The 14,256-nt window shown below is 41.5% G+C and overlaps 1 protein-coding gene across 2 annotated transcripts in view; it reads left to right on the forward strand.

The window, feature by feature from the left end:
- Nucleotides 1-14,256, forward strand: part of sec24d (SEC24 homolog D, COPII coat complex component) — a 202,873-nt gene that overhangs the window by 139,208 nt on the left and 49,409 nt on the right. For both annotated transcript variants that reach the window (XM_063043567.1, XM_063043568.1), the window contains exon 17: nt 8,277-8,422. In XM_063043567.1, coding sequence (XP_062899637.1) covers nt 8,277-8,422 — 146 coding nt within the window. The remainder of the gene's footprint in view (nt 1-8,276; nt 8,423-14,256) is intronic.

A 14,256-nucleotide genomic window follows, 5' to 3' on the forward strand; every position in this document is an offset into this window, starting at 1 on the left:
AAGGGAGAAAGAGGTGTCTCCGTTTCATAGCAAGAAGGGAGACATAACAAACAACTCGTTGATTTATGGTGTTAAAAGTCCGTTGTGTCACTTTTTCCGAGCTCTGTGCCCAAAGACCTCGGCTCTCTGGGCACACAGACAGCAGCCAGCTCGCTGCTTTCAACCTTCTGTCTCCCACAACACACCGGCAGAGACACTGACCTTCATTCCGCCTGCCTCCAGAGCCACGAGATCCCAGAACTCCAAAGGCGATCTAATCTCTTTGGCCGCATCCTTGGCATATCGAATAATGGCCAGTCATGAAATCCCAAGAATGGGTCCCATTCCCACAAAGAACTGAAGTTAGCATAACTCCTGGTCAGGGTCTTCAAAAGAACCCTGAAAGGGAAAAATAGAGATATTAAAGAGGGAAATAGAGTTGTTTCCAAAGATGCAAGCAAAGGAGTCAGCGTTGGATGCCATTGTCTCCTCCTAAACTGCTCCTCTTCTCCTTTTCAAGTAGTTTTATGATGGAATAATGTGATTTAAACAGCAATAGTATATTTCTGTGTTTAATCAATAGTCGGTATTTTCCAGTCATTGTCAAACAGATGTTCATTACAGTTGTGTCTACATCCTGTGGATTTTTGACTGGAATTTGCAATGATTATCAGACTGGTTCAACAGCAGTGCACATCTCCACAGGAGTCAGTGGAGCTGTGGGAAAAATTAAAACAACTTTAACGACTCAGACTGAAGAATGCTTACTGCAGTATGCAGAATCAGAAAGTTCGTTTGAGAAATGTTAGTTCAACACATAGGAGAGATTAGTTTTGGGGTTTTTTAATTTACTTTTTAACTGGTTTGGTACAACATTGTGGACCAAAGGGCCTTTCCTGTGCTGTACTGTTCATACACAGAACATAAAATAAGATGCAGTAAAGAAAGATGAGATGGAAGAGACAGAAATAAAAAATTTCTGAAAGAATGGTTTACTTTAAACATACAACAAGAATTAATATCTGTAAGATTGGAATTTAATATTCAATACTGGTACAGGTTTCCCCTGTCATCCGAAGGTAGAGCGTTCCTATGAAACGGTTCGTAAACCGGAATGTCGTAAAGCGAAGAAGCAATTACCATTTAGTTATATGGGAAAATTTTGTGAGCGTTCGCAGACCCAAAAAAAACCTACCAAATCATTCCAAATAACACATAAAACCTAAAATAACAGTACCATATAGTAAAAGCAGGAATGATATGATAAATACACAGCTTATATAAAGTAGAAATACTTCTCTACAATGATTGCCTGAACAGATCTCCGTAGCGAAAATCTCACACAAGCGCTGTTGGCAAAAACACTCTCTCCAGTAACCTTTAAGCTATGAAGCTGCCAAATCATACCAAATAACACGTAAAAATACACAGCCTATATAAAGTAGAAATAATGCATGTACAGTGCAGTATCACTTACCGGAATTGGGACAGCGCAGAGCACACTGATGATGGTGTGTTAGACTGAGTCGTCGCAGGTTGGGGTGGTGCAGTGGCCCCCACCCTCTGCGCTGCCGACCTGATACCGATCCGCAAAGAACGCAGCGGTGCAGCGGTAGCTGGGAGGCACACAGCACATCTTTAAGAAAAAAAACGAAATAAACATGCTAATTAATTAGGTGCTGCCCGGCACGTAATTGTCAGCCCAGATCAGTGCTGATTGCTGATTGCATCGCCTCTAATCTGGGTCAACAACTACATGCTGGGCGGCACCTAATTAATTAGCATGTTTATTTCAGCTTTTTTCTTAAAGATGTGCTGTGTGCCTCCCGGCTACTTCTGCATTCTTCGCGAAGTGGTATCTATCCAGGGGTTGGGGTGGTGGGACACTGGGGTGTCATCTCGTCGTCTGTTTCCATTAGGGCAGGCAGCTCATCTTCTCCTATGACTGCCTGCCTCGATGTCGAAGGTCGAGGTTCGTCGTCTGCTGTGGCTGATGTGGAAGGCTTGCTTCACTGCTGAACCTCGTGCATTTTTGGATCATACAGTTCTTTGTAAGCACTCAAACCATCCTGCAAATATCCCCTAAACCAATGTACCCTTTCAAAATTAAAGTCGTACTTGATCATTGCAGCGAAAATCTCATGCAGTTGCTTCACTTTCGCTACTGCATTCAGTTTCATAGAAACATAGAAACATAGAAAATAGGTGCAGGAGTAGGCCATTCGGCCCTTCGAGCCTGCACCGCCATTTATTATGATCATGGCTGATCATCCAACTCAGAACCCCGCCCCAGCCTTCCCTCCATACCCCCTGACCCCCGTAGCCACAAGGGCCATATCTAACTCCCTCTTAAATATAGCCAATGAACTGGCTTCAACTGTTTCCTGTGGCAGAGAATTCCACAGATTCACCACTCTCTGTGTGAAGAAGTTTTTCCTAATCTCGGTCCTAAAAGGCTTCCCCTCTATCCTCAAACTGTGGCCCCTCGTTCTGGACTTCCCCAACATCGGGAACAATCTTCCTGCATCGAGCCAGGGATTGCCCTTTAGGATTTTATACGTTTCAATCAGATCCCCCCTCAATCTTCTAAATTCCAACGAGTACAAGCCCAGTTCATCCAGTCTTTCTTCATATGAAAGTCCTGCCATCCCAGGAATCAATCTGGTGAACCTTCTTTGTACTCCCTCTATGGCAAGGATGTCTTTCCTCAGATTAGGGGACCAAAACTGCACACAATACTCCAGGTGTGGTCTCACCAAGGCCTTGTACAACTGCAGTAGTACCTCCCTGCTCCTGTACTCGAATCCTCTCGCTATAAATGCCAGCATACCATTTGCCTTTTTCACCGCCTGCTGTACCTGCATGCCCACTTTCAATGACTGATTTCGATTGTTATCCTTTCCTCTTCCAATTGCATCAGCTCTTCATCTATCAGTTTTTGATCATGAGATGCCAAAATCTCTTCAACATCATCTTCGTCAGCTTCCACAAGCCAAACTCACGTTGTCCTTACTTCGTTCACCACGATCGAAACGCTTAATTATGTCTAGTTTTACGCTAAGTGTAACACCCTTACGAGCTCTTTCAGGCTTTTCCGACACCTTAGAGCTCATCTTGCAAAAGGCTGCTCACAGGCTCGTGTTTAAGCAATGCCGTTCCGAACCCAGGGGAGGAAGCCTGTTTGGGGCGCGCACTGATTTTTTATCGTAACAGTGAAAACGCCTTCTGTTAGCAAAAACAGGGTACTAATGTAGGTCTTTCGTAACAGTGAGGTTTCGTAAAGCGAACGTTCGAAAAGCGGGGGACACCTGTAATGCTGCTGTATAGACATTAGACTTGAATTGCAAAGCATTCACACACATTGGAATAGTAAACCCAACCTCTTCTGTGGGGTTTGTGGTATAATATAATGTGCCCTTTCATGTATTTGATTTGAGCAACTTGCAAAGCAACTTCCTGATTTCTGCATAGCTCTCCATGTGTCCTTTGATCTTTGTTACTGCTTTCCTCCTCCTTTCATGCACTAAGTGCTCATAGTATCATTTTTATTGCCCATCCTGGCTAATCCATTCATGTCATTAGGGAAGAAGCGGGAGAATGGAGTTTAAAAAAATCATTGAATGGCGGAGTAGAGCCGATAGACCAAATGGCCTAATTCTTTTCCTTTATCTTATAATCGTATGAAACATTTTCTGTTTCGTGTCTGATTGCAGTATCAGAAAGTACTGAAAATGCTCATCACTTCCATTGTCTGGACAGTTCTGGTCAAGGTGGTCTCTGCGTACCATGCTCCTTGACGTCTTCTGGATGGATCATGAAATCATGTATTTCACTTCTTTTATATCTTTTACATTTTCTTTTCATCTTGAATGTGATTCTGGAACTGTTGGAGCCTGTAATTCGCAGCTTGGAGATCGTCTGGATGTTTCAGCGCTCCGCAGTCTCAAAGAGGATTCCAGGAGGCAGAGACAGAGGCAGCGAGCGTGAACCTGTGACAAGAAGGCAGCGGGACAGGGTGTGAGCCAATGTTCGACTCCATTTCACTGATTGAGGCTTCCATTGTTCGCTGATTAAAGCAACGAGGGAGATTGAAACATCAATTCCAATGCAGAGGGTGAGCGCTGGCTGCCTACCTCTTGATTGCTGGTGGGATCACTCTGCTATCGGTGAGGGGAGTCTGCCTCTTGATTGCTGGTGGGATCACTCTGCTATCGGAGAGGGGAGTCTTCCTCTTGATTGCTGGTGGGATCACTCTGCTATCGGAGAGGGGAGTCTGCCTCTTGATTGCTGGTGGGGTCACTCTGCTATCGGAGAGGGGAGTCTGCCTCTTGATGACTGGTGGGGTCATTCTGCTGCCAGAGAAGGAAGACTGCCTTTTGATCGCAGTTGAGATCGCTCTGCTGCAGGAGAGTGAAAGGACTGGGGCTGTACCCAGAGAATGTTACCCAGGCTTTCTGCGTTTTGGATATGGACTTGCACTATAGATTTTTTACAGTCTTAGTTTTTTTTATATTTTGTGTTTTTCGCCTGATCTTTCTCTTTTTTTTATGTATGGAAGAAGGGTATTTGGGGATCGACATGCCTGCTCTGGTTTTGTGGGTTTTTTTGTGCAGGGAGGAGGGATCGGGGGGTTGGTGATCATGCTGCCGGCCTTTTCTTTCTTGGTTTCGTGGCTATCCGGAGAGGAAGAATTTCAGATAATGCTTTGATAATAAAATGAATCTTTGAACAGTTTCTGTTAGAACATCAGAAACTGGAAGGTGACCTGATTGAAATGCTAAAGCTTTGAGAAGAAAAAGCGCAGCCGAGAATCATCAAATTAAAATTATCAGTGAGCAATTATGGAGAGATTTTAGCAGAAATGAAGTGGCTGATTGAAAAAGAAATGCTTGGCACAGAGAATTATTGATGCAATTTGAACAATTGAACTTTGCATTTACTAGGGAAAAACTGGATCAGTGTTTAATCAAAAGAGGCTACAAACCTTTGGGGAGGGAGGGAGGGAGACTAAATGCAAATTAATTAATGTAAGATTGCAATGGTCTAATGAGCCAAATGACTTATTCACATCTGTATGCTTCCACGGAACATTGAAGCTTCATTCACTCAATCAATTAAAATATATAGGTGCAGGAAAGCAAAGACATCATTGGATCTCAGGTAGGATGTATTGTAAGTAGGAGATCTGTAGACACCCAGTAAGACAAATATACAACAGACAGAGGAAAAGCAAACACTAGGAAGCATGAAGGAAGGTAAATTTGTAATACTTGTGAATGTTGGATGTATTAAAATTGAGACACTGTAAACATATATAAAGTGACTAAGCAGAGAAAATCTGGGGTGAACAAACTACTGTACATACAGTAGATGTCTCTGGTCTAAGTAAAAGTAAAATTGTGCTAAAGTGTGTTACTGATTAACAGACCAGTAAGTGAAGAGCAGATTACTCTACAAATAAAGTTGTTAAAAAGTTAGAAAATGATTTTAATAGTCTATTTAATTAATCAAACATAAATTGGAAAACCTGAGATATTTAGAACTGGAATTGGTAAATGTGTTATGTAATATCTCGGTGGCTTTATAATTTATGAAAGATAATCCTCATCTGGTACTGACTAAAGACTAAGACAAGTGCAGGAAGTTGAACAATACAACATAGGGGGCACCATGGCACCACGGGTAGTGCTGCTGCCTCACAGTTTTAGTTACTGTACCTGGGTTCATTTCTGACCTCCAATGCTACCTGTGTTTAGAATTTATCGATCTCCCTGTGACTGTGTGGGATTCACCTTGATGCACTAGTAGCCCCCCGCATCCCAAATACATGTTGATTGGCTTCTGTAAATTATCCCTATTGTAGGTGGGTGGTGGGAGAATCAGGGAATTAGTGAGCATGTAAGGGAGAAAAGGTAACAGGAAAATAATTGAGGGAATGGAATTGATCGGAATGAAGTTGAGCTAACATTGACTCCATGGCCCAAGTATAATTTTCTTTATTATTATGAAATTTGATGTATCTGGAATTTGAGCATAAGTAAACAAAGAATTGGGGAGGAAAAATAGAGAAACTGAATATTTATCAAATGGTGAACAACACATTTGAAAGGTTTGTTTTCAATATTCAATATTCATAGAGGGTTAGGAGCCAATGTATATGAATCATTGTAAGTTACCACAGGGATACAGAAAGCAGTTAGGAAGGCAATCAGTGAATTGTCCTTTTATTGCAAAAGGATCTGAGAACTAGATCTATCCTAGTTATAAAGACACTTGGTGAGACTGAATCAGACTGAGGAGAAATTAAGCAAACTGGAGCTATAGAATTTAGATGTCAAAAACCATCCCAGCCTGGAGAAACATCATTTCTCCAGGATCAATGTTTACTCTTTAAGCCTTGTAACAATTGTGCATATTTTAATGAAATCTCTTCTCACTCTTCTGAATTCTATAGCTCCAGTGTGCTTAATCTCTCCTCTTAATCTGATACCGGGGAAACTTTGCTACACTCCCAGCAAACACATCCTTCCCCAGTTTGAGAGATCAGACCTGAACACAATATTCCATGCAGATTCAGTCTCACCAGGTCTCTTTATAACTAAGATAGATCTAAACCCTTCCTATCCATGCATCAATCCAACTGTCTTTTCTAAATTGTAGCTACCTCAACCACTTCCTCTGACAGCTCATTCCTTAAATATACCACCCTCGATATAAAAAAGAACATTTCCCTCAAATTCCTATTAAATCTTTCACCTGTCACCTTAGTTCAGTGCCTTCTAGTTCTTGATTCCTAAATGCTTGAGAAGTTGACTGAGTACATTCACCCTATCTATGTACCTCTATAAGATCACCTCACAGTGTCCTATGCTATATTGGAAAAGTCCTGTTCAACCTCTCATTATTACTCAGTCCTTCAAGTCCTGGTAGCATCCTTGTAAGTATTTTCTGCACTCTTTCCAGTTTAATAACATCTTTTCTATGGCACAATGACCAAAACTGAACAGTGCTTTCAAGTGCGGCCTCTCCAGTGCCTTGTAAGACTGCAATATATTATAACCACCCAACTTCTATACCGAGTGCTTTGACTGAGGGCTGCATGCATTAAACATTCTTCACCACCCTGTTTACATGTGACTCCACTTTCAGATCACCATGTACCTAAACTCCAAAGTCCCTCTGTGTATTGCTCAGATTTCCAGCATCTTCAGATTTTCTCCTGTTTGTTATCAGCATTATCTCCTTGCTTTTATATTCTATTCCCCTAGAAATAAATGCCAACATTGCATTTGCCTTCCTTACTATAGTCTCAACCTGTAAATTAACCTGTAAATAGATGACAAATAATAAGAATCCCAGTTCTGATCCCAGAAGCACACAACTGGTCAGGAGCTTACAGTCCATGAAACAACATTTTGCCATCACTCTCTATTCTGTCCTCAAGCCAATTATGTATCCAATCAGCAAGATCTCCCTGAATTCCATCCGATCTAACCCATCAGACAATCTACCATATGGAATCTTATCAAAGGCCTTATTGGTGCATATAGAACTGCCTACTGCCCTGACATCATTGACCTTCTCATAAACCTCAATCCAGATCATAAGACATGTTCTGCTGCATACAAGTCCATGCTGACTACTACCACTCTCCAGTAACTTACCAGCCACAGATGTTAGGCTTACTGGTCTATAGTTCTCAGGTTTTTCCTGCAACCTTCTTAAGTTATGGTACCACATTTGCAACCTTCCAGTCTTCCTGAACTTCTTCAATAGCTAATGATGATACATATATTTCAGTAAGGGCACCTGCAATTTCTCTTCTAGTCTAATCTTCCACAGTGCTGTTTCATATACCTGGTCATGCCTTGAATATTTGTCTACCTTGATACATTTTAAGATGCACAGCACCTCCTCCACGGTAATGCAGGCTACCCACATGACCTTCCCATTGGTTTTCTCAAATTGTCTTTCTCCACTATGAGAGTAAAGGAGAAATATTCACTAAGGACATTGCCCACCTCCTGTAATTACACACATTAATGTTCACTTTGGTCTTTGAAATGCCTTATTTCTCCCTCTAGTTACTTTAGTCACAGGTAAAGTTGGTTGTTGTCAACATACTGGTGAACACCGCGTCCACATTTTCAGAAGAGGTTGGAGAAGGGCAGGATGCAGGTTAAGAGATGATACATTCTTAGGGACGCCTGTGAAGTTTGCAATGCATTAAACTATGAGGAAAGTTTTTAAGCATTCCATGCATTTTAAACATTTCTTTTAATATTTTATTTATCAAGGCTTCAGAGCAACTGAATTTTTAGGCTCCATGTATATGAACAACACAACTGATGTGGAATTGGCTGCCATTGATTGTGATAAGGCAATCACCGTCGAGTTCAAACATGATGATAAACTCAGTGAAGAGAATGGAGCCTTAATCCAGGTAAAGCACTTCAACATTGCTGTGTTACCTAAGCTTTCCATACAACATAACAAGTGTTTCTAGACTTCACATTTGTGTCTATTTTGGCAAATCACGGTCAACTTTAGTAAGTTGTTTTTGGATGTGGGTAGGAATAACAAAGTAAAAGAGAAGACCTATCCTAGAATGACAGAACTAGAGTTATTCTTCATTTATCCTTAACAACACACCATAAAAACACTTATTCATTCATTTTATAATTGTTTAATTTGCCTTTTTCTTTACAAACTGAGTGCCACATTTACCAAAATTGTACCTAGAGTTCAACCTAATTCAAGTTCAACTTCTATCAAAAGGACAGGCAGGTCAGCAGAGGAGTTGGGGTGGTGCTGTTGGTAAAAAAAAAACTTGAAATTAAACTCTTAGAAAGAGGTGACATAGGACTGGAGGATGTAGAATCCTTGTGGGTAAAGAAACTGCAAGGGTAAAAAGATCCTGATGGGAGTTATATACAGGAACGCAAACAGTAGCCAGGGTATGGGATATCTATTTCAATGGGAAATAGAAAAGGCATGTATTAAGGGCAATGTATGATAGTCATGGAAGGATTGCAATATGCAGGTAGTCATGGAGTCATGGTAGTCATGGAGGGATTTCAAGATGCATCTCAAAGAAGAAGCATTATAAAGACAGGATGATGCAACCATGCATGGCAAAGGAAATCAAAAAAACATAAAAGCAAAAGAGAGGACATGTATTAGAGTAAAAATTACTGGGAATTTAGAGGATTGAGAAGCTTAAAAACCAACAGAATCTAACTAAAACAGCCAAAAGGATGGAAAAGATGAAGGTAAGCTAGCCAATAATACCAAATGTTTTTTCCAGATATGTAAGGAGTAAAACAGAGGTGAGAAGACCATTGTAAAATTGATGCTGGAGAGATTGTAATGGGGGACAAGGAAATTATGGATGAATTAAATAAGTATTTCAGTAGTATGCCAGAAGTTCGAGAGTATCAGGGCAGAAGTGCGTGCTTCTATTACTAGGGAGAAGGTGCTTGGGAAGCTGAAAGGTCTGAAGATAGATAAGTCACCTGCACCAGATGGATTACACTCAAGGATTCTGAAAGAGATAGCTGAAGAGATTGTGGAGAAATTAATGATCTTTCAAGAATCACTAGCTTCTAGAATGGTTCTAGAGCATCTTAAAACTGGCAATGTCACTCCACTCTTCAAGAAGGGAGGGAGGCAAATGACAAGTAAGATGTTAGAATCTATTATTAAGAATGAGGTTTCAGGGTACTTGGAGGCGCATGATGAAATAGGCCAAAGTGAGGGGAAATCTTGCTTGACAAATCAGTTGGAACTCTTTGAGGTATCAAAAGGCAGGATAGACAAAGAATAGTGGATGTTGTTTACTTCGATTTTCAGAAGGCCTTTGACAAAGTGCCATACATGAGGCTGCCTAACATGAGGGAACCATGTCTCTATACTAACATGATAGAAAATTGGCTGTCTGGCAGAACACAAAGAGTAGGAATAAAGGAAGCCCATTCAAATTGGGTGCCGGTAACGAGTGATGTTAGTATTTGGACCGCTTCTTTTCATGTTATATGGCAGTGATTTGGATGATAGAATTGACAGCTTTGTAGCCAAATTTGCAGACAATACAAAGGTAGGTAGAGGGGCAGGTAGTGTTGAGGAACTAGGGAGTCTGCAGAAAGACAGATTGGGAGAATGGGCAAAGAAGTGGCAGATGGAATACAGTGTAGGGAATTGTATGGTCATGCACTTTGGTAGAAGGAATAAAGCTGTGGACTATTTCCTAAATGGGGAGAAAATTCAAAAATCAGAGGTGCAAAGGGACTTGTGAGTCTTCATGCAGGATTCACTAAAAGGTTAACTTGCAGATTGAGTCAGTTTTAAGAAGAGCAAATGAAATGTTGGCATTCATTTCGAAAGGACTAGAATTTAAAATCAATGATGTAATACTGAGGCTTTATAAGGCATTCTTCCAACCGCTCTTGGAGTATTGTGAGCAGTGTTGGGTGCCTTTTCTAAGAACAGATGTGCTGGCATTGGAGATGGTGCAGAGGGGTTTCCAGGAATGGAAGGGAGCGTTTGATGGCTCTGGACCTGTACTCACTGGATTTTAGAAGAATGAGGGAGAATCCCATTGAAGCCTATTGAAAATTGAAAGGACTAGATAGAGTGGATGTGGAGAGGATGTTTCCTACAGTGGGTGAGTCTAGGACCAGAGGGCACAAACTTAAAATAGAGGTGTGTTCTTTTATAACAGAGATGAGAACGAATAAACAGAGAGTAGTGAATCTGTGGAATTCATTGCAATGGACAGCTGTGGAGGCCAGATCATTGAGTATACTTAAAGCAGTGTTTCATGAGTTCTTGATTAGTCAAGGTGTTGAACGTTACAGGAAGAAGGCAGGAGAATGGGGGTGAGAGGGATAGTAAGTCAATCATGATGAAATGGCGGAACAGAATCAATGAACGAGAGGCTTAATTTTGCTTCTATGTCTTATCGTTTTTATATCTTTACCTTGCTTCTGTAAATCAAGACAAATGAATGTAGGAAAAAGAAATGTAGGAAATGTTTGTAACTAGTGAATATCTTTTGGACTATAGTCTATCTTGTACTATGGGAAAGAAAACAACAATTCCGCTTCGTCACGGAAGAGTCCATAATTGTTGATTGAGTGACAATGATTGGCCATGGCAAGGAGAAGAACGTTTTTGCTTTTATTTAGTTGATAAAGCAGGATCTTTTAAATCAACCAGACAGGGCATGCGAGTCTTCAGCTTATGTATCTCATCAGAGGTATGGCACCCTCAGGATCCTGTATAACTAATTTGATTGAATCCTTTGAAGGGGTAACAACATGTATAGATGAGGCCACGGTAGTCGATGTAATTTATATGGACCTTGGTAAAGCCATGTGGGAAACTAGTTCAAATGATTGGGGCCCATTAAATTCAGGGCAAGTTGGCAATTTAGATCCAAATTTGGCTTGGCAGTTGGAGAAAGAGGTGGTTTACAGAGGAACACACATACAAAATGCTGGTGAACGCGGCAGGCCAGCAGGTTTACAGAGGGTTGTTTTTTCAATTGGGCACCTGTGACTAATAGCGTCTCACAATAATCAGTGCTGTTTGTCAGGGTCATCTATTGCATCCACTACTCTTGGTGTGGCCACCTCTAAATCTGTTGTAGATTAGGACACAGCTTAGTTGGACACCTTTGCACTGTCTGCCTGAAGATAGCTTGGTGGCTGCCCACTTCAATTTAACTTGCCATTCCGATTCTGACATGATAGGCGATTTTGTGGACGCAGTCCAGAGACCTGGATGATAGTTTGCCTCCCTGGTGCCAGGGTCTGGGATATTTCTGATCGTGTCCAAGATATCCTGAAGTGGGAGGGTGAGGAGCCAGAGGTCGTGGTACATAAAGGTACCAATGACATAGGTAGGAAAAGGGAAGAGGTCCTGAAAGGAGAATATAGGGAGTTAGGAAGGCAGTTGAGAAGAAGGACCGCAAAGGTAGTAATCTCGGGATTACTGCCTGTGCCACGCGACAGTGAGAGTAGGAATGCAATGAGATGGAGGATAAATGCGTGGCTGAGGGATTGGAACAGGGGGCAGGGATTCAAGTTTTTGGATCATTGGGACCTCTTTTGGCGCAGGCGTGACCTGTACAAAAAGGACAGGTTACACTTGAATCCTAGGGGGACCAATATCCTGGCGGGGAGATTTGCGAGGGCTACTGAGGTGACTTTAAACTAGAATGGTTGGGGGGTGGGAATCAAATTAAAGAGACTAGGAGAGAGGAGGTTAGTTCACAACAGGGGAATGGGAACCAGTGCAGAGAGACAGAGGGGTGTAAAATGAGGGTAGAAGCAAGAAGTAGTAAGGTGAAAAGTAAAAGTGGCAGGCCGGCAAATCCAGGACAAGCATTAAAAAGGGCCACATTTCAACATAATTGTATAAGGGCTAAGAGAGTTGTAAAAGTAAGCCTGAAGGCTTTGTGTGTCAATGCAAGGAGCATTCGTAACAAGGTGGATGAATTAAAAGTGCAGATTGTTATTAATGAATATGATATAGTTGGGATCACAGAGACATGGCTCCAGGGTGACCAAGGATGGGAGCTCAACATTCAGGGATATTCAATATTCAGGAGGGATAGACATGAAAGAAAAGGAGGTGGGGTAGCATTGCTGGTTAGAGAGGAGATTAACGCAATAGAAAGGAAGGACATTAGCCGGGAGGATGTGGAATTGATATGGGTAGAGCTGCATAACACTAAGGGGCAGAAAACGCTGGTGGGGTTGTGTACAGGCCACCTAACAGTCGTGGTGAGGTTGGGGATGGTATTAAACAGGAAATGTGTGCAATAAAGGAACAGCAGTTATAATGGGTGACTTCAATCTACATATAGATTGGGTGAACCAAATTGGTAAGGGTGCTGAGGAAGAGGATTTCTTGGAATGTATGCGGGATGATTTTTTGAACCAACATGTCGAGGAACCAACTAGAGAGCAGGCTATTCTAGACTGGGTATTGAGCAATGAGGAAGGGTTAATTAGCAATCTTGTCGTGAGAGGCCCCTTGGGAAAGAGTGACCATGATATGGTGGAATTCTTCATTAAGATGGAGAGTGACATAGTTAATTCAGAAACAAAAGTTCTGAACTTAAAGAAGGGTAACTTTGAAGGTATGAGATCTGAATTAACTAAGATAGACTGGCAAATGACATTAAAAGGGTTGACGGTGGATATGCAATGGCAAGCATTTAAAGATCGCATGGATGAACTACAACAATTGTACATCCCAGTTTGGCAAAAGAATAAATCTGACAAGGGAAAGTAGGGATAGTATCAATTCCAAAGAAGAAGCATACAAATTAACCAGAAAAAGTGGCTCACCTGAGGACTGGGAGAAATTCAGAGTTCAGCAGAGGAGGACAAAGGGCTTAATTAGGAAGGGGAAAAAAGATTATGAGAGAAAACTGGCAGGGAACATAAAAACTGACTGTAAAAGCTTTTATAGATATGTGAAAAGAAAAAGATTGGTTAAGACAAATTTAGGTCCCCTACAGACAAAAACAAGTGAATTGATTATGGGGAGCAAGGACATGGCAGACCAATTGAATAATTACTGTGGTTCTATCTTCACTAAGGAGGACATAAATAATCTTTCGTAAATAGTAAGGGACAGAAGGTCCAGTGAGATGGAGGAACTGAGGGAAATACATGTTAGTAGGGAAGTGGTGTTAGGTAAATTGAAGGGATTAAAGGCAGATAAATCCCCAGGGCCAGATGGTCTGCATCCCAGAGTGCTTAAGGAAGTAGCCCAAGAAATGGTGGATGCATCAGTGATAATTTTTCAAAACTCTTTAGATTCTGGACTAGTTCCTGAGGATTGGAGGGTGGCGAATGTAACCTCACTTTTTAAAAAAGGAGGGAGAGAGAAACCAGGGAATTATAGACCGGTTAGCGTAACATCAGTGGTGGGGAAACTGCTGGAGTCAGTTATCAAAGATGTGATAACAGCACATTTGGAAAGCGGTGAAATCACAAAGTCAGCATGGATTTGTGAAAGGAAAATCATGTCTGATGAATCTCATAGAGTTTTTTGAAGATGTAACTAGTAGAGTGGATGGGGAGAACCAGTGGATGTGGTATATTTGGATTTTCAAAAGGCTTTTGACAAGGTCCCACACAGGAGATTAGTGTGCAAACTTAAAGCACACAGTATTGGGGTTAAGGTATTGATGTGGATAGAGAATTGGCTGGCAGACAGGAAGCAAAGAGTGGGAATAAACGGGACCTTTTCAGAATGGCA

This window comes from Mobula hypostoma, chromosome 3 (genome assembly GCF_963921235.1).
Source record: "Mobula hypostoma chromosome 3, sMobHyp1.1, whole genome shotgun sequence".
Lineage (NCBI taxonomy): Eukaryota > Metazoa > Chordata > Chondrichthyes > Myliobatiformes > Myliobatidae > Mobula > Mobula hypostoma.